This window comes from Sapajus apella, unplaced genomic scaffold (assembly GCF_009761245.1).
Source record: "Sapajus apella isolate SASKATOON/1434 unplaced genomic scaffold, GSC_monkey_1.0 scaffold83, whole genome shotgun sequence".
NCBI classification, from domain to species: domain Eukaryota; kingdom Metazoa; phylum Chordata; class Mammalia; order Primates; family Cebidae; genus Sapajus; species Sapajus apella.
In genome coordinates, this window is record NW_022437023.1 from 1076894 (window position 1) to 1101668 (window position 24775).

Consider the following 24775-nt stretch of genomic DNA (forward strand, 5'->3'; position numbering starts at 1 on the left):
GGGTGAGGCTGCCAGCAGGCAGTGCCCTCTGCGCATGTGTGTCCCCTGGGGAATGAGTGGCCCTGGGGCCAGCTGTGTGGCTGTGTGTCTGACTGTGTGTATGCCTGTTGCTGTGTGGCCTGAGTAGCTGTGCCATGGGTGTGTTGACAGCATGGTGGTCATCAGCATGGAGTCTGGAGCCGCGTTGTCTGGGTTCAAATCTTGGCAGAGTTAACTTGGGCAAGTTACTAAACGTCCCCTGGTGCCTCGGTTTCCCCATCTGTGAAATCAGGCAGTAATAGTACTTCCCTCTTGGATCGTTGTAGGTGACTTGAGCTAATCTATGTAAAGTATATAGAACCGCTTCTTTCTTGTGATTACTGGGGTGTCCATGGCGGTGTGCCTGTTGTGTGCATGTTTGTGTGTGGCTGTGGCAGTGGGTGTCAGCCTGTGTGTTTGTGACAGGTGTCTGACACTATGTATGCAGCCAGGATGTGACCAAGGGTCTAGTGGATCCCCCCATGTTCCCTCCCTGATGGGCTGGCCCCTGGGCCCCAGTGACCTTCCCGCACCCACCTGACCCCCAGCTCCTGCACATGAAGAGCAACAAGTACCTGACTGTGAACAAGCGGCTTCCGGCCTTGCTGGAGAAGAATGCCATGCGGGTGACCCTGGATGCCACAGGCAACGAGGGCTCCTGGCTCTTCATCCAGCCCTTCTGGAAGCTGCGGAGCAACGGGGACAACGTGAGGGCAGGGCCGGGGCTGGAGGGGCCTGGTGGAAGGTGCCGGGCACAACTCCGGAGGGACTTCTCCAGTGTCTTTGGTGTGGAGAATGGTTAAGGTCATGCCCATTTCTTAGAAGGGCAGACTGAGACCAGAGGGAGGCCTGGAGGCGTGGCGACAGGAGGGCCCTGCCCTTCCCACCTCACCTGCCCTGCCTGTCTGCCCAGGTGGTCGTGGGGGACAAGGTGATACTGAATCCTGTCAACGCTGGGCAGCCTCTGCATGCCAGCAATTATGAGCTCAGCGACAACGCCGGCTGCAAGGAGGTGAGCGGGTGGAGGGTCAGCCATGCAGTACAGGGGTGTCCACATACCCCTGGTGGCGCAGACACCCCGCTGTCCGCCATGGTCTCTGCCTCTAGCCCCATCTGACCCGCTGGATAAGCTGGGCCTCATGGCTCCTGCATCCATTTTCCAACACTGCCCCCAATCTCCACCACACAGGCTGGTGGCCCTAAGGCAGCCAGGCTGGGGTCTGGGGACCCTGGCTATGAGAAGACACCTGTCCTTGTGCTGTAATGGTGGCTGGGTGGTCCTTCCCTTCAGCCCCTCTCTGGGCCCTCAGTGGCTGGGGCCTGCCTGGCATCATGGGTCTGTCCCCCTTCCCCAGGTCAACTCTGTGAACTGCAACACCAGCTGGAAGATCAACCTCTTTATGCAGTTCCGGGACCACCTGGAGGAGGTGTTGAAGGGGGTAAGGACTGGAACCCCTGCCCTGCCCAGTTAGCCACCCAGCCCTCCCCACCAGGGCCCTCTTCCAGCCTTCTCCACCCACCAGGTCTCAGGCCCTTACCCTCTCCCTGACTCTGTGCCCTCCAGCCTCCGGCAACCTCCTCAGGGCCCCACCCACATGGCCCTACCAGGACTGCCCCTTTCTTGTCTCTGGCCACAGCCCCCTTCTCCGTCCTCTCTGGGTTCTGCCTGGCCTCTGTTTTCTCTCTTGTTTGAGGGAGTGTCAGACTGGGGGTCTCCATCCCCCCATCCCAGAGCCTTTGAGTATCATCCTGTCCCTGACTCCTGCTGCGTGGGATCCACGCCAGGCCCCCTGCCCCTTGCCCTGTTCAGCAAGGGAGTGAGGCTGCTCTGTCTGCTGAGTTAGGAGTCACCGCTTGTCTCCTTCCTGGTCCCAGACACGCTAGGGTGGGATCTGGGAGAGAAGAGGGGACTGGGAAATACTGCAGCGAAGACTTCAGGAAGGTCCAGGACTGAGGTCAGAAGGAGCTGTCTGGGGCCACCAGAGAGACCATTTGAGAAACCCTGAACACCAGATGTGGGCGAGAGAGGAGAGTTCAGTTGTCTCTTAGGTGGGGCTGCAGGGGATGGAACCAGCAGACGGGGTGTAGATGGTTTTGTGGGAAGGCAGATTTGTAAAGAGTGCAGGGCTGGCCAGGCGTGGGGGCTCACACCTGTAATCTCAGCACTTTGGGAGGCCGAGGTGGGCGGATCACGAGGTCAGGTGATTGAGACCATCCTGGCCAACGTGATGAAACCCTGTTTCTACTAAAATACGAAAAATTAGCCAGACACGGTGACACGTGCCTGTAGTCGCAACTACTTGGGAGACTGAGGCAGGGGAATCGCTTGAACCTGGGAGGCGGAGGTTGCAGTGAGCCGAGATTGTGCCATTGCACTCTAGTCTGGGCGACAGAGCAAGACTCCATCTCAAAAGATTATGAGGCTGTCCAGCTAGGGGAGCAGGCAGGAACACCTGGCAGTGAAACCTGTCAGAGGGACAGGTGAGAGGCCTGAGAGCAGCCACCTAAGGAGGCTGCGTGTTCATGCACCTCCCTGCTCAGAAGGCTGCAGTGGCTCCCTTTGCTCTCCTCACCCCGCTGAGCTGCTCTGTTAGACTCTCCTGCCCTGCTCAGGCTGCCCCAGTCGCCCACCCTCCTCATCCTTTGCCAGGCTGCTTCCTGTCTACCCATGCACCACCCCAATGCCTTCTCCCTCCCTCCCTCTCTTAAGCCTGCACATTGTCCACACATTAATCAAGGCCCAGCCATGCACTACCCCTCCCAGAAGTCCTCCCTAACGTTCCAGCCCGAATCTATGCAGCACTTAGGAAATGAAGCATCTTGTCCAGGTGCAGTCGCTCATGCCTGTAATCCCAGCACTTTGGGGGCCTGAGGCGGGTAGATCACTTGAGGTCAGGAGTTTGAGACCAGCCCTGGCCAGCAAGGCAAAACCCCATCTCTACTAAAAATATAAAAATTAGTCGGGCATGGTGGGAGGTACCTGTAATCCCAGCTACTTAGGAGGCTGAGGCAGGAGAATCACTTAAGCCTGGGAGGTGGAGGTTGCAGTGAGCCGAGATTGCACCACACGGCACTCCAGACTGGGCAACAGAGTGAGACTCAGTCTCAAAATAAATAAATAAATAATATGAAGCATGACTTGGGCATCACTCTGTGGTCTACATGGAATCGTTTCTGGGGAATCCGTCATGGCTCCATGGTTCCAAGGCAGCTCAGAAGCACGGCTTTCTTGTGCTAAGTCCAATGCATTTTTGCCCTTGCCCTGCACTACTGGGGCACGAGAGTCACTAGGTTCTGCCATAGTAACTGACCCAACCTGTGTATCGTCATTTATTCATGCATTCTTGCGTTCACCGATGCATTCACTCTGTGGGTATCCACTGAATGCTTTGTGTCTAGTGTGTGTTTAGTGGAGGGAAGACAGAAAATGCTATTCGTGGTGATAACAGGAGTGGCAGCCATGCATGGAGTGCCTGCTGGGCGGTGGGCTCGCTGGGGGAGGAAGGTGATGGAGTGATTAAGGTGTAGGCCCTGGAACTGAGCCACAGATTCATGTCCCAGTCGCCATTTGTTGCATGACCCTCAGCAGGATATTTACCTTCTCTATGCCTGAGTTTCTCCACCCATCAAATGGGGTTAATGATGTATTTACCCAGAGGGTTGGTGTGAGGATCAGGTGAGAAAGTCTTTGTAAAGCATCTGCACAGTGGCTAAGTGTGCGGTGTGACTTCATCATGTATATTGTAATCCTGACAATATCTGCAAGGAGGTTGTAGTACTCCCATTTTACAGAAGAGGCAACTGAGGCTCAGACAACACAGCTTTTAAGAGCAGAGACAGAGGCTGGGCACAGTGGCTCATGCCTGTAATCTCAGCACTTTGGGAGGCTGAGGCGGGTGAATTGCCTGAGCTCAGAATTTGAGACCAGCCTGGACAACATGGTGAAACCCCATCTCTACTAAAAAATACAAAAAATTAGCTGGGCGTGGTGGCATACACCTGTGGTCCCAGCTACATGTGAAGCTGAGGCATGAGAATCGCTTGAACCCAGGAGGCAGAGATTGCAGTGAGCCAAGATTGTGCCACTGCACTCCAGCCCCGGGGACAGAGCGATACTGTCAAAAAAAAAAAAAAAAAAAAAAAAACAGCAGAGACAGGATCCAAACTTGATTTCTGTGTCCAAAGCCATGGAGATGCCTTCCATGCTGCTCTAGTCCAGGGCACAACCTACCCATAGTTAGGCAGAAAGGACCCTGGGAGAAGGGCAGCCATGGCCCAAGAACACTGAGGGCATGAGGTCCCCTGCTTCATGGAGGGGGAGACTGGAGATGGGCCGTTAGAGGTTAGGCAGGTTGTCTAGAGGTACAGATAGGGAGGGAAGCCGTCTAGGGTGTGTTTGAACATGGGAAGTCCTGTGAGGGCTCTGGGATTCGGGCTGAGGGCAGAGTGTCTGGGCTCTGGCTGTTCTCTGGGGAGCCTCAGCTTGCATCCCCCCACTCTTTTCTGGCTCTGGAAGAGGGGTCCTGCCAGCAGCCACCCGTGTTTGAGGCAGGCGGGGCTGGGCCCTGGGCATGTCTTTGAGCCTGGAGGGGCCGCAGCCATCCTGAGCCACACCCACTGCCTGCAGGGAGACGTGGTGCGGCTGTTCCATGCGGAGCAGGAGAAGTTCCTGACGTGTGACGAGTACAAGGGCAAGCTGCAGGTGTTCCTGCGCACCACACTGCGCCAGTCTGCCACCTCGGCCACCAGCTCCAATGCCCTCTGGGAGGTGGAGGTCAGAAGAGCCCCGCTTCTGGCACCCTGGAATCAGCCCTGGATGTCACCCCTCCCTCTTCCCCACCATCCTGGAGGGTGGGATATTGACCCTACCTCCCTCTGAGCCCCTCCAGAGTCAAAAGGCCAGGGAGGGTCTAGACCCCACCTACGAAGAGATCTCCAGGTCTCCCCGGGGTCTGAGCTCCCCCTGCCTGGCTAGTCCCTCCTTCCTGCCTCACCTCTGTGTGTCCCCAGGTGGTTCACCACGACCCCTGCCGTGGAGGAGCTGGGCACTGGAATGGCCTGTACCGCTTCAAGCACCTAGCCACGGGCAACTACCTGGCTGCTGAGGTGAGCGGGAGGCAGAGGGCATCCTGGGGACTCATGTTATATGCATGCACACATGGGTGTGCAGGAGCACTCGTGCACATATCTGTATATGTGGCACATGTGCCTATGGACCCTGACTTCTCTGCACTCATGCATTTAACCAACATTATCAAGTAAAGACATGATTGTGAAGAAGCCTAATAAATATCACTGTGCTTCTACTATGTGCCAGGCACTATTTGAGACATTGGGGATACACAGTGAGCAAAACTTCCTGTCTGTCTGTAATGCACACACTTGTGTGTGTTGGGAGCACTGGGGTGTGTGTGTGTTCATTTGTGGTTCTATGGGGAGGGGCCATGAAGAGTCCCCCCAGAATGACATGAGCACCCCTGGGAGGGTAGAGGCCGCCTGCCCAAACCCAGGGCCCTATGTAGATGACCGTGTTTTGCAGTGGGGTTGCGTGGGTATAGTTTGGTGTCCAGTAGCTCCCCCCACCATCTTGTATCTCTGTCCAGGAGAACCCTAGCTACAAAGGTGATGCCTCAGATCCCAAGACAGCAGGAATGGTGAGGAGCAGAGCAGGTCTCCAGCGAGATCTGGGGCTGCCATGGGGGTAGGCGGGGGCAGGGGATACCGTGAGACCCCGGGAGGTGGGCTGGAGGGAGACAGCCCCCCGGATGGGATCCCAGGTGTTTCAGGGGCCTGAGAGGAGGGAGGGCCTCCTACCTGATCTGAGGCCCTCACCCAGGGGGCCCAGGGCCGTGCAGGCCGCAGGAATGCTGGGGAGAAGATCAAGTACCGCCTGGTGGCCGTGCCTCATGGCAACGACATCGCCTCTCTCTTTGAGCTGGACCCCACCACATTGCAGAAAACTGACTCTTTGGTGCCCCGGTGGGTATGCGCTGTGTGCCTGGGGGTTGGCTGGTGGTGCTCAGGCTGGGCCCTCCTGTCTCTGGGACTCTCTGGATCCTACACTCTTCCACTCTCCTGAGGTCCTTTGGCCTCCGGGGTCTCTGCAGGTCCCATCCCTCTGGGGATGCAGCTCTGAGGTCTATCGGTGGCTGACCACCATTGCATACCTCCACGTGCCCGGCGTCTGCCTGTCGGTCTGGGTGCTCAAGCGCAGGCTGCATGACAATTTGTCCAGGACACAGCAGCACGGGGAACCCAAACACCGGGTGGGGATGCCACTCTCTGGCCTTTGAGATCCCACCAGTCCTGGGATTCTAGGACAGACCTTGAGAAACTTCTCAGTGCCCTGGGTTTGGGCAGGTGGCCTCTACCCTCCCAGGCTTTGGCATTTCCTAAGCTGTGTGACCTCAGGCTGCTGCTCACTCTGCCTCATCTTTTCAGTGGGAACATCAGGTTTCCCGATCAACAGGGCTAATGGGAGAGTTAATTGAGTCACTACAAAGGCCCGTAGTCCCTTCCCTGAGACTCAGGGACAGAAGAATTTGGTATTCAGATTGTTTTTCATTTCAGAAAGGCAACCTTGTATTTTGTAATCACAGACACTGTGTATTTCTGTGTCATGCATGTGTTGCTATGAAATGTGTACATCTTGACATTCAAGGGGATAAATAGTTAAATAGCCTCATTTATCCAAATGAATCTTGGTCCCAAGTTGACCGGGTGCCTGGGAGCGCTTCGGTTCTGGAAGTGTGGACAAGGTCGGGGCCCGTGTGAATGCAGTGGCCAGGACGGGGCCTGGGCGCATGGCTAGCTCTGCCTGCTCTTCTCCAGCCTCGGCCTCCTCACCTGGAGGGGCACCAGTGGCCCCTGTCCCACAGGTGTGGAGGGTGTGGAGTAGGGCGGAAGCTGTGACAGTGTTGGGGAGGTAGGCGGCAGGCAGCAGGACAGGCTCCGTGGTGCACTCCCTGAGTCCCCGCCCTCTCGCTGCCTGCAGGAACTCCTACGTCCGGCTGCGGCACCTCTGCACCAACACGTGGATCCAGAGCACCAATGTGCCCATTGACGTCGAGGAGGAGCGGCCCATCCGGCTCATGGTGGGGATCCCTGGGGGTGGGGCTGGGGCTGGGGCCAGGGCCAGGGCTGGAGCTCGTTCTCAGGTGCCCTGCTGACCCCTGTCCCTGCAGCTGGGCACCTGCCCCACCAAGGAGGACAAGGAGGCCTTTGCCATTGTGTCGGTGCCCGTGTCCGAGATCCGAGACCTGGACTTTGCCAATGACGCCAGCTCCATGCTGGCCAGTGCCGTGGAGAAACTCAACGAGGGCTTCATCAGCCAGAATGACCGCAGGTGGGCCGCAGTGGCACAGAGGTTTTCTGAGTGATTTTGCCTTCCCAGGGCCTGCATTTCATGAAGAAAGGAGTCACAAAGCAGAAGCCGGGCAAATTGGGCTGGGGCAGGAGAGAGAGGGAGGGGCTGGCCCCTGTGGGGCCTTGGCTGAGCCTGGGACCCTGGCGTTGGGACCTGCCTCACGGCTCAGGTACTCCCAGAACTACTCCTATGATGGAGCTGGTCACTGCTGAGCCTGGTCTCGAGGCCAGTTAACCCTGCTTTACTGATGACGGGGCTGAGGTTCAGGGAGGTCACGAGACTTGCCCAGGGTCACACAGCTAGTAAGTGGCAGAGTCAGGATGCAAATACAGCCCCCTCCACACCAAACTCCTCGCCTTGTGCCCTGCACTTCCTTTCCAGGCTGGAATATTCTGAGATTCTATGTCTTGGGGGCACTTTGGAATCCAGGGTGGGTGGGGTTGGGCGTGTTTCGAGAACATTTCAGGGGAAAGCCAGGGAAAGGAGTTGTAGGCTGAAGATGGGTTTTGTGCTTTGGGGGCTGCTGAGTGAACTCAGGAAAGCCAAGCTTTGGGAGGGACTGCCCACGAGGGGCACCTGCTGGGCGGGCATCTCACACTTGTCATCCCCGGTCCCCTCACCCAGGTTTGTCATCCAGCTGCTTGAAGACCTGGTGTTCTTTGTCAGTGATGTCCCCAACAATGGGCAGAATGTCCTGGACATCATGGTCACCAAGCCCAACCGGGAACGGCAGAAGCTGATGAGGGAGCAGAACATCCTCAAACAGGTGCGAGTGCACTACGGAGGGGCAAGGCGGGGCCAGGTGGCCGGGAGCGGGGTGCCTTGAACTGCCGCCTCAGCACCCCCTTTAATAACAAAAATCAGCATTTACCGGGCACGACCACAGGCCAGGCACTTCCCTAAGTGCCCCACGTGTTTTGACAAATTTGATCCTCGCTGCCTGGAGGAGGTGCTGTGATTCTTACCCCGTTTTGCTGGCGAGGAAGCTGAGACGCAGGCCAGACTCACTTGGCCTAGGACTCCCAGCTAGGAAGCGACAGCCAGGATTTGAGCTCAGGATGTCAGGTCCAGAGCTGGGCTTCACATTTTTTTCCCTAAATTTTTATTATGAGAATCGTCAAATAGTGAGAAAGTATTGGAAGAACAGTACAGGGAACAAGGTGCGTCGCCGTTTTGCCGCCTTGGCGTCATGTAGTTCTATTCACACAGCCATCTTGCCGTCTACACATTTCAAAATAGGCAGCATTTTGCCCCCAAAAGTTTCAGCATGCATCCCTAACAATAGGGACATTGCCTTATATAACCATAGTGCATTATCACACATAAGAATTTTAGCAATACCAAGTCCATAGCACATTTCTCTAATGTTCCCAGAATGTCTTTGTAAACCTTGTTTTTTTAAAAAATGAGGATTCAATTAAGCTTTTTTCATTCCATTCTGTTGCTCTGTCTCTGTTCCTGTACAATTTTTCACCTCTCCACCAAACCCCACCTTTAAAAAATTTTTGTAATTAATGTAACATTTTATTTGGACAAGGAAAGCCTGTGTCTCATCTCTTAAGCTCCGGCCACAGCGGCCTGGCCTGCCTTTTCTCTTAGCCTCAGACCCTGAGCTGCAGTGACCCTCTGTTCTTTCCCAGGCCCCAGATCTGAGCTGGGATTAGAATCCGAATCAGGGAGGCATGGGCTAGGATCAGCTTAGGGATTGCAACAAGGAGTTGGGGAGAGCTGGGGTTGGAACTGGGGCTGAGGATGGCTGGGCTGGGGTTGTGGTCCAGCTTAGAATCAGCTTGAGGTGCCGGGTACGTTGGCTCACATCTGTAATCCCAGCACTTTGGGAGGCCAAGGCAGGCAGATCATGAGGTTAGGAGATCGAGACCATTCTGGTCAACATGGTGAAACCTCGTCTCTACTAAAAATACAAAAAAATTAGCTGAGCGTGGTGGAGCACGCCCCTAGTCCCAGCTACTCAGGAAGCTGAGGCAGTAGAATTGATTGAACCCAGAAGGTGGAGATTGCAGTGAGCCGAGATCACGCAATTGCACTATATCCTGGGCGACAGTGCAAAACTCCATCTCAATATATATATATATATCAGCTCAAGGCTGATGTCCGGGCTGGCTTTGGGGCAGAGTCAGCAGGGGCTCAGGGCTTGTGGGATGACTTAAGGGTACAGACCAGTGTGGGGGAATCAGTCCTCATCCTCTGTGTTCCCCCAGATCTTCGGCATTCTGAAGGCCCCGTTCCGTGAGAAGGGGGGTGAAGGTCCCCTGGTGCGGCTGGAGGAGCTGTCAGACCAGAAGAACGCCCCCTATCAGCACATGTTCCGCCTGTGCTACCGCGTGCTGCGGCATTCCCAGGAGGACTACCGCAAGAACCAGGTGCGCGCCACCTGCTGCCCACTCGCTGGCTACCCCTTATTTCCTCAGCAAGTATTTCCTCAGGCGCATGTGCTGTGTCAGGCACTGTTTTGGGGCCTGGAGTCCGGTAGGGCACCAGACAGCAAGGCCGGGTTTATGGGAATGGGACCTGGCCTGGTGCTCACAAGGGCCTTGCACTGGGTTAGATGCTCTGCTGCCGAGCAAGGGTCCTGCTCTTTCATTTTGCACTGGGCCCTGCACGTTATGTCGTCCATCCTTCCAGACAGATAAGGACCCTGTCCTCGTGGAGGTTTCGCCCTGGTGGGAAACAGCCCATAAGCTAAATAACCATGTGATCTAAGCCACTCTTCTGCCCAGTGCTGCTTCCTCTCTGGGACCTCTGCCCTTCTAGGGTGTTGTGTCCCTACCTCGGGGTCTGGGGGCAGTGTTCCAGAGCAGAGCTGGGCCCTGAGCTCCGCCCGTGACTCTCTATGACCCCCAGCCTGTCTGCCCCCCAGGAGCACATCGCCAAGCAGTTTGGGATGATGCAGTCCCAGATTGGCTACGACATCCTGGCGGAGGACACCATCACCGCCCTGCTGCACAACAACCGCAAGCTCCTGGAGAAGCACATCACCAAGACTGAGGTGGAGACCTTCGTCAGCCTTGTGCGCAAGAACCGGGAGCCCAGGTGGGCCTGAACCCCCTCTGCGGCCAGTGCCTGCCCCTCCGTCCTCCCTTGCCTGGGTAGAAAGTCTGTTGGTTGTAAGAATACTGAACTATTCCTGCACCTGTTGGTAACTGCCACCTCCCTGAGGCCCTAGCCCCCCTAGCTCTTCTCTGGGATCCTCCCAAATTTGGCCCACTCTAGCAACAATGGGAATGACTCCTGGTACCATGGGAGGCCCTCAAGACCTTCTCCAGTGACAAAGTCAGGACCCGTATGAACCAGTTGTTAAATATTTTGAATATCACCTCGGCTCTTGCACCTCCTCACCCTGACCCCCTGAACTCCCACCTAGCCTTCCGTGACCCCAGGGTGATGCCCTGGGACTGTCCTTCCTTGGGGAGCTGGGAGTCCATCCCACCCATCTCCAAGCATTGAGAGGGAGCTAGTTCCAGGGTGGTGGTGCTCCCAGCTGGGGAGTGGGAAGGGTGGGCTCTGTCCTTAGAGGGACCAGCCTCTGAGCCCCTCTCCCAACCCTTGGCTGTCACCACCCCAGGTTCCTGGACTACCTCTCTGACCTGTGTGTGTCCAACCACATCGCCATCCCCGTCACCCAGGAGCTCATCTGCAAGTGTGTGCTGGACCCCAAGAACGGCGACATTCTCATCCGGACCGAGTGAGCCCTGCACCCCTGCTGGCACCCGCACTCCACGCTGCTGGCCTCCAGCTGTCTTAGAGCTTAGGCCCTGTCTGGGTACAGGCTGGAAGTAGCACCCTTGCTCTCTGCAGCTGTGAACCCTGTGCCTGTCACATGCCCTGCTGTATGCCTGGTACTGTGGGGGAGTGGGGAAGGGGCACAGAGGAGAGTGAGCCATGGACCTTGTCCTTGAGATGCTCATGGCCTGTCTGGGTCCCCGTGGTGGCTGGCACTGTGCAGCTGGGGAGGGCTCCAGGCATGGCACCCTGGCCTGGGCTCCCTGTGACGGGGTGCTGGTGGTCTGCAGGCTTCGGCCCGTGAAGGAGATGGCCCAATCCCACGAGTACCTGAGCATTGAGTACTCAGAAGAGGAAGTGTGGCTCACGTGGACCGACAAGAATAACGAGCACCATGAGAAGAGTGTGAGGCAGCTGGCCCAGGAGGCGCGGGCTGGCAACGCCCACGACGAGAACGTGCTCAGCTACTACAGGTGCCCAGCCCCAGCTCCTAGTCTCCCTCTTCCTGTACCTCTGGGCCTTCCCAGTAGTCTGTCAGCCAATCCCTGCTGAAGATGAGCTCTGACAGCCTCAAGTGGGGCTCCTGCCTCCTTGAAAGAGGCATCCCTACTGTCACTCCCCTGCCACACAGCCTCATTTCAGGAAGGCTGAATTAAGAGGACTGTGTGCCCTGAATAGCACTGGGCAGCCTTGAGGCCAGGCTTAGCACAGGAACCAGGCTTCAAAGAGACCCAGCCTGTTTCCAAACGTGTATATTATTAAAATAATCTCACCAAATTAGCTGGCCATGGTGGTGCACAGCTGTAGTCCCAGCTACTCAGGAGGCTGAGGCATGGGAATTGCTTGAACCCAGGGGACAGAAGTTGCAGTGAGCCGAGATCACATGACTGCACTCTAGCCTGGGTGACAGAGAAAGACTCTGTCTTAAAAAATAAAAATAAAAAATAGTCACATCAGACACCCTTCTTAAATGCTTGCCAAGTAGCAGGCACTGTTTTAAGCACTTGTCCTGATCACTCATTTGAGCCACATGACAACCCTTGTTGTAGCTACTATAGTTACTCTTGTTGTAAAGCTGGGGAAACAGTGGCACAGAGAAGTAAGGGAACTTGCTCACGGTTACACAGCCATTAGTGGTGAGTCACGGCTCACACCCAGGCTGTCTGGCTCCAGAGCCCCCTGGAAGTCATGTCTGTGAGGAGGAGGCAGAGGGCCTGGCATCGCCAGGGCAGCACAGAACTTCCTATGTTCCTCATTTTTGTATCCCATCCATCAAGGTCGCACCCCTTTCACCACCTCCCCTCCCCCCCCATGTTGCCCTCACCCTCCCTGCCCAAGGCTGGCCCTTCTCACCTCGCTGCCCTCCCCTGTCTCCCACCCTTTCCCTCATCTCTTAGACGTTCCTCTTCCCATAAAGACCATCCTGGCTGAGCCTGATAGCAAGGAGGGGGAGAATCCCAAGTACTCGTCATCACAGACAGGTTTTCTGTTCACCTTTCTCACTGGTGCATCTTTAACCTAATCCCTTTGCCACTTTACTGAATCCTCACGAAGCCCAGCGCCCAATGCCAGCAGCCCCCTGGCTGCCATCTGCCGTGTCCTCACTGTCCTCCCTGTCCTGCAGGTACCAGCTGAAGCTCTTTGCCCGCATGTGCTTGGACCGCCAGTACTTGGCCATCGATGAGATCTCCCAGCAGCTGGGCGTGGACCTGATCTTCTTGTGCATGGCGGATGAGATGCTGCCCTTTGACCTTCGCGCCTCCTTCTGCCACCTGATGCTGCACGTGCATGTGGACCGAGACCCCCAGGAGCTGGTCACACCCGTCAAGTTTGCCCGTCTCTGGACTGAGATCCCCACAGCCATCACCATCAAGGAGTGAGAGGGGTGGAGGCAGGGTGGGCGGGGCAGGGGCAGAGGCTGGGGTGGGTGCATCTCAGGGACCTTCATGCCTTATGGCCCCCACCCTCAGCTATGATTCTAACCTCAACGCGTCCCGAGATGACAAGAAGAACAAGTTTGCCAGCACCATGGAGTTCGTGGAGGACTACCTCAACAATGTGGTCAGCGAGGCCGTGCCCTTTGCCAACGAGGAGAAGAACAAGCTCACTTTTGAGGTGACTGGGGGAGTGCCAGGGGCTGGGGTCTGTGGGGCTCTGGTTGGCCCCACACTGGCCTCAGTCTGCACTCAGAAGTGAGTTGTGGGATCCACGACCCCACTTCTTTCTGTGCCCCCAGCCAGTGCGGGAGGGAGGGGACACCGCTTAAACGGCTGAGATTCTCTAAGAGGCAGGCTCCTGTTCCAATGCCTGAGAAAGGGATACCTCCCCCTGCTCTGCTCTCCCTCCCGGGAACCCTGCCCTCAGGACGCCCCTTTCGCCCTGGTTTCCCCATCCCGGCCGGCCCTCCACGAGGCCCCGCCCCCGTGCGCCGGCCCCGCCCACCTCACCTCGGGCCCGCCCCCTCCGCAGGTGGTCAGCCTGGCGCACAATCTCATCTACTTCGGCTTCTACAGCTTCAGCGAGCTGCTGCGGCTCACTCGCACGCTGCTGGGCATCATCGACTGTGTGCAGGGGCCCCCGGCCATGCTGCAGGCCTACGAGGACCCCGGCGGTGAGGCCTTTGCCCGGCTGGGGCCAACCTGGCGGTCCTCAGCCTCCTCCTAGCACAGGAAGTCCCCTCAGAGCAACACCTGACCCAACCCCGCATTCCACCCACCTAACCTGGCTTTGCCTTAAGCGCAAGCGGGTATCTTGGGCCCAAGCCCCTCCCACCTCAGCGGGACCAAAGGGGTCCCTGCTCGGACTCCCTGAAGACCCTGGGTCTGGGGGAGTTGCCCTCCAACGCTGCTTAGTCTTGAGAGGAAACAGTGAGGAGGAGAGAGATATCCCTGTGATGGGATGTGAGGAGGGAGGCACAGCCTGTCTGAGGGATGAGGGCACCCCTGCCCTCCCAGATACCCCCAGGCTGAATAAACTCATCTAAAAAGGTGCCTAGAGCCTGGCACTGGTTTTCAGGGCTGTTCCCCCTGCAGTGTCCCCTCACTCCCCAGGCTGTGTAGCTGCTCTCATAGTTTCCTACAGAGAATTCTGTCATCTCCTCACACAGCTCACCTTTGCCCTGACACTCCTTTCTTTTCTCAGATTTGGCTTAAAGCTCACATCCTCCAGGAAGCCTTCCTGGGTTAACCCTGTCCCTTCCTTAGCAAGGCTTTGTGCTGCAGCTGACATAAACTGAGTGTGCACATTCTGCCTCCCTCATCAGACCAGGAACCCCCCACTATACACCCTCTACAACTTCTAGGCAACCTCCTCTGCTCCCCGCTCCACAGGCAAGAATGTGCGGCGTTCCATCCAGGGCGTGGGGCACATGATGTCCACCATGGTGCTGAGCCGCAAGCCGTCCGTCTTTGGTGCCCCCAGCTTGTCTACCGGGGCCAGTGCTGCGGAGCCACTGGACAGAAGCAAGTTTGAGGAGAATGAGGACATTGTGGTGATGGAGACCAAGCTGAAGATCCTGGAAATCCTTCAGGTGCCTTGGCCAGGACCCTGGGGGAGGTGTTGGGGATAGGGGCAGGGCAATGGGGCAGGTACAGGGAGGCTGGGCGGGCAAACCCATTCAGATCTCAGTATCTCATACTGGAAGGCTCCATCGTGATTGGCTGTCAGGCCCTGCGGTTCCCGCAGTGTGGTTCTTGGGCCAGCCTCTCCTGGGAACTTGTTAGAAATTCGCATTCTTAGTTGGGCATGGCTCACATCTGTAATCCCAGCACTTTGTGAGGCCAAGGTGGGAAGATTGCTTGAGCTCAGAGTTCAAGACCTGCCTGGGTAGAGTTCAAGACCTGCCTGGGTGAGACCCCTCTATCTTTATTGGAAAAACAGTAATAATGATAAATAAATAAAAACAGAAATGCACATTCTCAGGCTCCCACCCTAGACCTACTGAGTCAGGAACACTGGAGAGGGGCCTGTGGGCTGTGTTGTGACAAACCCTCCAGGTGACTGTGATGTGCACTGAAGTCTAGCTCAATTCTCCCGCCTTACAAAATGGGAAAGTAAATGGATGGAGGGGACTTTGCCAAGGTCACAGGGATTCTGAAGCAGAGCTGGAGATTTAAGAACCTATTTCTTGGTGAGGTGGACACAGTCATCCCTGTTCTGGTCTCATCTGAGACTCCCCAGCCACACCCCAGAAAGGGGCTCATCCCCAAAGAGAAATGAGGATGCTTGCTTTTTTTTTTTTTTTTGCCTTGCTGTCACCAGAGGGCAGGAAGGGTAGTGCAGTGACCTCCATGGGGGACCTCTGGTGGGGGAAAGGGAGTGGTCAGAGAAGAGGGAGCTCCTGACTCATTCTGGGGGCTGGGGGCTTCCATGTCTGCATCCTGGGGCTTGGCCAAAGGCTCTGTGACCGCTGGGGCTGTGTAACTTACCCATGTCTGCAAGCCCTGCATCCTCATGTCTGCCCCACAGTAGCCTCTCCTGCTCCTTCACAGGCCTCAGTTTTCCTTCCTGTGAGTATCCAGGGTCTGTTTGGCTGAGCAGGATAGGAGGACAAGAGTCAGCCTTTGGACCTGGGGCTTCATTCGCCTTCCTGACAGTGGGAAAGAGGGACTGATTAGGCTGGGCGCAGGGGTGCTCACTGCCTCATGCTGAGGGGAGGCCCCCCATCCTCCATCATTGGATCAGGAGCTGGGGAGAGGGCACCCTGGGCCTCCTTGGGAAGAGGGGTCTTGTTTTTTTTTGCCATGACATCCTGGAGCACCCTGAACGACTGTGCTGAGGACCCCCTCACCCCAAGTGCTGGAGCCCATTTGGGGTCCCCATATTCCTCATGGAGTAGGAAGGGCCTTCTTGTAGGGCTGAAGGCTCACAGGGTCGTGGGGTGTGCCTTATGCTGTGCTGAGGCGCAGGATCCGAGAAATAAAGAGACAGGACACCGAAGTACAAGGAAAATGCAGCTGGGCTCAAGGGGCCACGCCACCTAAGAGCGGAGTCAGGCGAGGCCCCAAATGTACAGAAGCATATTTATTGTGTGTAGGTTAGAGGGCAGGGCAGTGAGTGTAATCATCTTTAAGGATAGTGATAGGGTCATGAGCAATAAAACAAGGGGTCCACCCACATTAGGTCACCTGGACTAGGAGGTGGACAGTGCACAGCAAGGGGCCCGTTCCCATCAAGGCAAGGGCCATGTGCAGTAAGGGGTCCACCCCTATTAGGTCATCGAGGCTTGAAGGTGGGCCATTCACAGTGAAGAGGGTGCAGTGTGCAATCCCTCTATCTATGGGCTGGGTGTGGTGGCTCACGCCTGTAATCCCAGCACTTTGGGAGGCTGAGGTGGGTGGATCACCTGAGGTCAGGAGTTCGAGACCAGCCTGGCCAACATGGTGACATCCCATCTCTCTATAAAAAAATAAAATAAAATAAAATAAATACTTCTATCTGTGGGCAAACTACTTCTAAGAAGATTTATGGGGGGATGCTTTAAGTCACACAGTAGTGACAGAGCTGTCAGGGTTACCACCACCTGCTGCCAGCTTCCAATGAGTTCTATGGGAAGATGCTTTTCGAGCAGCACAGTAGCAAGAGCTGATAAAGTTCACAGTCACCAAGGTGGATTGCCAGTCTGAGGGCAGCCTTCCACAAGAACTGGAGCAAGGTCCTACAACTCCTTTATCAGGAGGACTGGCTCTCACTCCAAGCCTGCCATACAGTGCGTATCTTTATGATACTGAACGCTGCCGCCTGAGCCATGGATTCTTGTCCTGGTATAACTTTTCCCTTAAATCATGCTCTGCACTGTGTCTGTTCCAGACATTCCTCCGATTATAAGCTGCTTATTCCTTAATTCATGCTCTGTACTGTGTCCACTCTAGGCATTCCTCCGATTATGAACTAAGATATAATTATACATATATGTAAGGAAATATTCTTTAGGCACTCATACTATCAACTATTAGGGATAGTTGATAGGGATTCTTCAAGCTCTAATTCTAGAAACTAATATATGATTATATAAAGGATTATATAAAAGGAAATAGCTGGGTAGTAACACTATAACCTGAGATATTCTTCAAGCCCTAATTGTGCCAGGGTTCTGCTTAGCTCTCATTCTTTGGTGCCTATATGGGGGGTTACCCACACCTTCTGACCTCAGATCAGTCCTCACCCCATCCTCATGTGACCCTCTCCCCATTCTTTCCCCCTTCTCCAGTTCATCCTCAATGTCCGCCTGGATTACCGCATCTCCTATCTGCTGTCTGTATTCAAGAAGGAGTTTGTGGAGGTGTTTCCCATGCAGGACAGCGGGGCTGACGGCACAGCCCCTGCCTTCGACTCTACCAGTGAGCCCCTGCGCTGCCCTCAGGCTGAGGCCGTGCGACTCCCCCCCGGGATACACGGCAGTGGGGTGGAGCCAGCTCCCCAGCCCTGCTCCTTTTTCTAGTCTGCAAAAGTCTTTTCTCTCCATTGTCTCATTTAATTGCGTCAGTGAGGGAGAAGGGCAGAGATCCTTCCCTTCATTTTCCAAATGGGGAAACTGAGGCTCACAGAAGAGCAGGGATTTGCTCAAGGTGACAGACAGTCAGAGGCTGAGCCAGACCAAGAACCAGTCTCCTGACTCCCAGGCTAGATTTCTGCCCACCTTGTACTGCCCTGCAGGGCAGTGGGGGGCTGTGGCTCCTACCCTACTTGATTCCTTCCCGGAAAGGAAGGCAGAGCAGCTGCTGCAAAGCCAGTGCAGGGAAGAGGGTGGTTTGAGTGTGTTCCTGTGCTTCCCTGTTTCCCGGGCTGGGCCTATCACCTGCTGCCATCTGCCCCTCTCCCCCACAGCTGCCAACATGAATCTGGATCGCATTGGGGAGCAGGCGGAGGCCATGTTTGGAGTGGGGTGAGTCCAGGGTTGAGCTGCAGGGGTGTGTGGGGTTGGGAGGCTTGACACCCCGTCTTGGGCTAGTCTGGGTTCTGGGGCCGCCCTTCCTCTCTGCCATTCCCCCTGCAGACAGACCCTCACTGGGCTTTGTGCTCAGTCCCTCCACTGCCTCCCCAGTCCCAGTTATCTGGAGGCCACTTGGTTCCCAGTCATCCTCCCATTCCCCTGCCCACACTCAGGGCAGGTGTGCTTCACTTGTGCAGTGGACTTGAGTCAGGTAGCTGGACGCACGTCTCTGGTCCCATGGCAGGGAGGAGGTGTGGGGACATGCAGCCCATCCACCCGCAGCCCTGAGAGGCTGGAGACAGAGGCTCACAGGGGGCTCTTAGCATCTTGGGGCTGGGCTTGTGTCTGGGTCTAGCAGGACCTACGGACTCCTTTTCAGAATGGTGATTGTAAACTCATAAAATAAAGCATATAACAAGACAAAGGGGACCAATGGCTTGGAGTGACAGTTATATATGTGGCTCTTTGCTAACACTTTAAGTAGCAAGCCGTACTGATGCGTATAATTAGTACCATTACTTCAAGGCAGTGATGAATATAAACAAAATTTTGTGATTTCTCTTAACTCTGAGGTGATGTGAAAACATCTGTGATATTTATTGGTGACAGACTCGCAGGTGCCACAAATATTTCCTCATTGAAGGAAATGCTGTATTTTGGTTAGAGGTTGGGAAAAATAAAGATGTAACATTTTCTCCATCTATCTGTTCATGGGCCCAGCTTCTATCCATGAATCTGTGTTAAAAGTCTTTGCTTCTGGCTGGGTATGGTTGCTCATGCCTGTAATCTCAGCACTTTGAGAGTCCGAGGCAGGCAGATCGCTTGAGGTCAGAAGTTCGAGACCAGCCTGGCCAACATGGTGAAACCTCATCTCTAATAAAAATATAAAAATCAGCTAGGCGTGGTGGCGCACACCAGTAATCTCAGCTGCTCAGGAGGCTGAGGCAGGAGAATCACTTGAATCCAGGAGGTGGAGTTTGCAGTGAGCTGAGATCGTGCCTGGCTGCACTCCATCCTGGGCGACAGACCAAGACTCTGTCTCAAAAAAAGAAGTCTTCGCTTTAATTGCTTAATCAAGGGAGTCCTGAGAGATACCAGGAGACACAGGGGTCACTCCGGGGGTTCAGGGCAGTGGCTGTTAAAACTGCCGAGAAAGCGTCAATATTTTAAACACATTTAGACTGGCCCTGCATCTGCTAATTGGGTGGTGGGGAGTGTGCTTGTGCCAGGGCCCCTTACCTGCCACAGACAGCAGGGAGTGTGCCAGCCTCACCCATGCACCCTGCACTGCTGTGCCCGCAGGAAGACGAGCAGCATGCTGGAGGTGGACGACGAGGGCGGCCGCATGTTCCTGCGTGTGCTCATCCACCTCACCATGCACGACTATGCGCCACTGGTCTCGGGTGCCCTGCAGCTGCTCTTCAAGCACTTCAGCCAGCGCCAGGAGGCCATGCACACCTTCAAGCAGGTGATGGGACCACCTGGGCCTGGCCCTGGCCCTGAGCATGAGGCCTGCGCTGGGCACAGGGGATGGTAAACAATAATTAAGGAGCCCACAGCTCAGGGGGCAACTTGGGATGCACATTTGGGGTTTTCAGCCTTGCTGAGCTCCTAGGTGAAGACTGGATCTTGGCCACCTTTGTCTCCTGGCCTGGCTCAATGCCTGCCACTTCTTATCATGGGGGCAGCACTTTACAGTTTGCAAACTCTGTTATGGGCACCTATGCTAAATGCTTCAAATCACACCTAGCCTGCAGGCAACCCTCACTAACGTGACTGGTGTTTGCTGTTGTGATGTCACACAGTCCCGACAGCTCCCTGTGAAATATCTGTACCAGTCAGTGTTGGCTTTTAAAAATAAGTGCCTGCCATGTACCAGGCACTGAGCACGGGACTTGCATGACTGCATGGCATTCTCACAGCGGCCCTGGCAGCATGGTTACTCTCCCCATTCCAGAGCAGGTAGAAATCCAGGCTCAGGGAGCTTTCCTCCCTTGCCCACTGACCCAGAGCGAGCACGGTGGCAGTCAGACGTGGGCCTGGTCTTCAGGGTTCAGGGCTGCCAATTCCTTTGCCTGCCTGTTTGGGGTCTCAATGGATGAGTGACAGGCCACAGCCACATGTGACACTAGTCAGTGAGTAACTGAAACCAGGTGATGTGGCAGCTCAGGGCAGGCAGTGCAGGGAGGCCTGTGGCCATAGGAGGAGGCTTCCTGGAGGTGGTGGGCTTATGGCAGAGCCAGAAACTTTGAGTGGGAATTGGCTCACCAGAGAGGGACAGGTGGTGGTAGGTGATGCTGGGAGGGGAACCCTGGAGTGGGGAAGGTGCTGGAGGTCTCTAAGTGGCATGCACCTGGAGCCCATCTCACCGGCCGGGCCCATCCTCCACCTTCAGGTGCAGCTGCTGATCTCGGCTCAGGACGTGGAGAACTACAAGGTGATCAAGTCGGAGCTGGACCGGCTGCGGACCATGGTGGAGAAGTCGGAGCTGTGGGTGGACAAGAAGGGCAGCAGCAAGGGTGAAGAGGTGGAGGCAGGTGCCGCCAAGGACAAGAAGGAGGTGAGCGGGGCTGCAGGGGGCTGGGGCAGGCCTCCCTCCCAGGGCTGGGCGTGGCTGACCTCCATTCTCTCTGTGCTCCCAGCGGCCCACGGATGAGGAGGGCTTTCTGCACCCGCCAGGCGAGAAGAGCAGTGAGAACTACCAGATCGTCAAGGGCGTGAGTGGTCAAGGGTCCTCGTGGTAGGGTTCTGCAGTGCTAATGGTCCTGGGGGCTCCTGCTGGCCCGGCCTCCTGTGCCTCTCCCTCTGCCGGCCACTGGCCCTCACAACAGACATTATCCATCCTTTGCTACACATTAAAAACAGCCCTGCCAAGGTCCAGATGGAATTATTTTAAAGCTGAAGGAATTTCATGAAATTCCATTTTACAGTCATATTGTTCTGTTTACCTTTATGGGTGGAATTGGGTTTTTTAGTGCTTCCCTGGCCTGTTGTGAGGGTCTGTTTCAGCACCTGTGACCTCTGTGCCCCTTCCTGTCCCAGTGCCAGCTGGAACTTGGCTGTGGTGGGCGGGGTAGAGGGGAGCAGAGGGAAGGGACTCCAGCTCACCCACCTCCCCTGCAGATCCTGGAACGGCTGAACAAGATGTGCGGGGTTGGGGAGCAGATGCGGAAGAAGCAGCAGCGGCTGCTGAAAAACATGGACGCCCACAAGGTCATGCTGGACCTGCTGCAGATTCCCTACGACAAGGTGGCCTTGACTTCTGACCTCTGACTCCCCGGGGCGGCTTCCCCGAACCCTGACTCGTACACTAGGCCCTAATGCAGGCGACCTGTCCCGGCATCACCTGGTCTCTTATACTGCCCTGTTGGTTTGCAGACACACCTTGACCCCGGACCCTGTCTTAGCATCAGCTCAACATTTGACCCTCTACCCCTCATCCTAATCCCCTCTGACCTTGATTTAACCCCTGCCTCACACTGATTCTTGACCTCTTTTTCTTCCCCCTCTCTAGCCAAACCTTGATGATCTCAGCTTCATCTCAACCTTTGACTCTCAGCTTCCTTACCTTGACCCATGTTGACCCTAACCGAATCCAACCTCTGATGACCCATGACATCAGTGATGGCCTTGTCCAGACCCCTTCCTTTTTTATTTTTTGAGACACAATCTCGCTCTGGTGCCAGGCTGGAGTGCAATGGTGCGATCTTGGCTCACTGCAACCTCTGCCCCCCAGGTTCAAGCAATTCTCCTGCCTCAGCCTCCCGAGTAGCTGGGACTATAGGCGCACACCACCATACCCAGCTAATTTTTGTTTTTTTTTTTAGTAGAGATGAGGTTTCACCATGTTGGCCAGGATGGTTTTGATTTCTTGACCTTGTGATCCGCCAGCCTCCGCCTCCCAAAATGCTGGGATTATAGGCGTGAGCCACTGCGCCCAGCCCTGACCCCTGGTTTTGATTCCTCCTCCTAACATTTTATGCTGACCTGTCCCCAGGCCCACCCTGGCTCCTGACTCCAATCTTAGTCTCATCTCCACCTTTGACCCTCAGCCCTTTGCCTTGACTGATCCTGATCTCGGTGTGTCTCAGGCCTCACCCTGAGGCTGACTCTGACCCTGTCAGTTTGCCCCAACTCCAGCTTTACCTCGGCCACTGAGCCCCAGCCCCTCACGTTTCCATCCTGACTTTTCCCTTTACACTGGCCTCTTCAAGGTCCCAGTCCCAAGCGCGATCCACCCCTGCTCAGAACTCAGCCGGGGCCTCGCCTCCCTCCTTGGTGGGCCCAACACCCTCTCCCTGCCTTCTGTGCCCAGGGTGATGCCAAGATGATGGAGATCCTGCGTTACACACACCAGTTCCTGCAGAAGTTCTGTGCAGGGAACCCCGGCAACCAGGCCCTGCTGCACAAGCACCTGCACCTCTTCCTCACGCCAGGGGTGAGGGCGAAGGGCTGGGGTGGTGGTGGGGGCGGAGCCCAGACCCCTTTCTGACAGACATCCCACCCCCTGCACCTGCAGCTCCTGGAGGCAGAGACCATGCAGCACATCTTCCTGAACAACTATCAGCTCTGCTCCGAGATCAGCGAGCCTGTGTTGCAGCACTTTGTGCACCTGCTGGCCACGCACGGGCGCCATGTACAGTACCTGGACTTCCTGCACACCGTCATCAAGGCCGAGGGCAAGTACGTCAAGAAGTGCCAGGACATGATCATGACTGAGGTGAGCGCGGGGCCGAGGGCGCTCGGGGATCTTGGGGTGGGGGGCCAGAGCGGAGGCTTGTGGGAAGTCCACAGAGTTAGACCAGTTGGACGGTGGGTCACAAAAAGATCACTCAGCTGCTGGACCATGGAGGGGATGCAGAGGGAGAAGTGAGGCTGCAGGCATGGTAGAACTGAGGCTGTGGGCCTGACAGAACTTGAGCAGGGTCCCAGCAGCACCAGGCACCTAGCAGAACTCAGACAATAGGCCAGAAAGCAATCAAGCATGCTTTCCTTCACTTGTCACTTAGCATTGTTTATTTAATGTCACGAAGTACCTGCTACGGGCCATGGACTGTACGTGCACGTGGAGGTCAGCTGAGTGTCAGCTCCTAGGGGCAGGGGCAGGGACCCTGTCCTTTGTGTGCATCGCCAGGGCCCCAGGGTGTGGCGCATAGTAGGTCCTCAAGAGACACCTGCTGAGTGAAGGCACAAAAGATAAAGGGCTGAATCTAAATCTGGAACAGACGCGGTCCCTGCCCCTGAGCATCTGACAGTGTAGGCGGTAGGGGGAGAAAGGAGCAAACACTGAAGGGAGATTAGGACATCATAAACAAGACACGATGTGCTGAAGTGCTGTGTGGTGTTAATTATTAATTGCTATTATTATATTACTGCAAATAACGCAATTGCCGGCACGAGAGGGATGCCAGCAATTGCAAGGGATGCGAGGGGGAACACAGGGGAGGGAGGGGTGGGCAGAGGTGGGATTAGAGAGGGCTTCCTGGAGGAAGCTGCCTCTGAGATGACCCCCATAGGACTTCTTTCCAGTGGGGAGAAGCGGGGACTTCTCAGCTGGCAGAGGGCCTGAGACATCAGCTGGGGAACCCCCAAATCCCAGGTGGGGAGGGTTTTCCTGATTTCAAGTGAGGGCTGTGGTCAGAGTCCCGGTCTCTCCCTGGTGAGCAAAGGAGAGGACAGCCCAGGGCCTGCTGGACCGACAGAGTGTGACCCGTGCCCCTCCCTCCCGCAGCTGACCAATGCAGGTGACGATGTGGTCGTGTTCTACAACGATAAGGCGTCGCTGGCCCACCTGCTGGACATGATGAAGGCCGCTCGCGATGGTGTGGAGGACCACAGCCCCCTCATGTACCACATTTCCCTGGTGGACCTGCTGGCTGCCTGCGCCGAGGGCAAGAACGTCTACACTGAGATCAAGTGCACCTCCCTGCTGCCACTGGAGGACGTGGTGTCTGTGGTGACACATGAGGACTGCATCACCGAGGTGGGGATCAGGCAACTGGGAGAGAAGCCTGGAGATGGGGCGAAGGGGTGGGTAAAGCCACGGGACAGGAAACGTGGGTGAAGCAAAGCCAGGGAGGTGGGCAGGAACCAGGAGGCCTGGGGACAGGAGCAATGGGGAGGTAGAGCCCGGCCCGGCAGCCCTGCTCATGCCCGTGACCACCTGCCTGCTGCCCAGGTGAAAATGGCCTATGTGAACTTTGTGAACCACTGCTACGTGGACACGGAGGTAGAGATGAAGGAGATCTACACCAGCAACCACATCTGGACGCTCTTTGAGAACTTCACCCTGGACATGGCTCGGGTCTGTCCCCGTGGGGGTTGTGGGTGACATCTCCCGGGGGGGTGGGAGTGGAGGGGCCCCTGGGTGGACCCCCCAGGCATCCCCCTCTCCTCTCCTGCCTCAGGTCTGCAGCAAGCGTGAGAAGCGCCTGGCTGACCCCACCCTGGAGAAGTATGTGCTGAGCGTCGTGCTGGACACCATCAACGCCTTCTTCAGCTCCCCATTCTCCGAGAACAGCACCTCCCTGCAGGTGGGCTTCTCCTCTCCCACCCCAGGGCCGACTTGCCTAGCTTCTGTGAAGGGAAGAAGGGACATAAGTATATTCATATTTGCTTATGGTACATAAAGAAGTAGCAAAAGGATACGCAAGTGTAGTAGTTATCTATGCCGTGTTAACACATTATCCCCAAACCTAGCAGTTTAAAACATGCATGTG

General features: G+C 55.9%; 1 protein-coding gene across 3 annotated transcripts in view; it reads left to right on the forward strand.

The window, feature by feature from the left end:
* ITPR3 (inositol 1,4,5-trisphosphate receptor type 3) overlaps positions 1 to 24775 on the forward strand; it is a 75761-nt gene that overhangs the window by 35973 nt on the left and 15013 nt on the right. For all 3 annotated transcript variants that reach the window (XM_032253423.1, XM_032253421.1, XM_032253422.1), the window contains 29 exons: positions 567 to 725; positions 932 to 1030; positions 1374 to 1457; positions 4646 to 4792; positions 5029 to 5124; positions 5622 to 5672; positions 5855 to 5997; positions 7013 to 7112; positions 7203 to 7363; positions 8009 to 8150; positions 9604 to 9765; positions 10263 to 10435; positions 10968 to 11087; positions 11416 to 11598; positions 12750 to 13001; positions 13096 to 13240; positions 13595 to 13736; positions 14455 to 14654; positions 17334 to 17463; positions 17951 to 18008; positions 19359 to 19524; positions 20452 to 20616; positions 20699 to 20773; positions 21180 to 21305; positions 22372 to 22494; positions 22576 to 22776; positions 23788 to 24039; positions 24235 to 24360; positions 24464 to 24589. In XM_032253423.1, the coding sequence (XP_032109314.1) occupies positions 567 to 725; positions 932 to 1030; positions 1374 to 1457; positions 4646 to 4792; positions 5029 to 5124; positions 5622 to 5672; positions 5855 to 5997; positions 7013 to 7112; positions 7203 to 7363; positions 8009 to 8150; positions 9604 to 9765; positions 10263 to 10435; positions 10968 to 11087; positions 11416 to 11598; positions 12750 to 13001; positions 13096 to 13240; positions 13595 to 13736; positions 14455 to 14654; positions 17334 to 17463; positions 17951 to 18008; positions 19359 to 19524; positions 20452 to 20616; positions 20699 to 20773; positions 21180 to 21305; positions 22372 to 22494; positions 22576 to 22776; positions 23788 to 24039; positions 24235 to 24360; positions 24464 to 24589 (4107 nt within the window). The remainder of the gene's footprint in view (positions 1 to 566; positions 726 to 931; positions 1031 to 1373; positions 1458 to 4645; positions 4793 to 5028; positions 5125 to 5621; positions 5673 to 5854; positions 5998 to 7012; positions 7113 to 7202; positions 7364 to 8008; positions 8151 to 9603; positions 9766 to 10262; positions 10436 to 10967; positions 11088 to 11415; positions 11599 to 12749; positions 13002 to 13095; positions 13241 to 13594; positions 13737 to 14454; positions 14655 to 17333; positions 17464 to 17950; positions 18009 to 19358; positions 19525 to 20451; positions 20617 to 20698; positions 20774 to 21179; positions 21306 to 22371; positions 22495 to 22575; positions 22777 to 23787; positions 24040 to 24234; positions 24361 to 24463; positions 24590 to 24775) is intronic.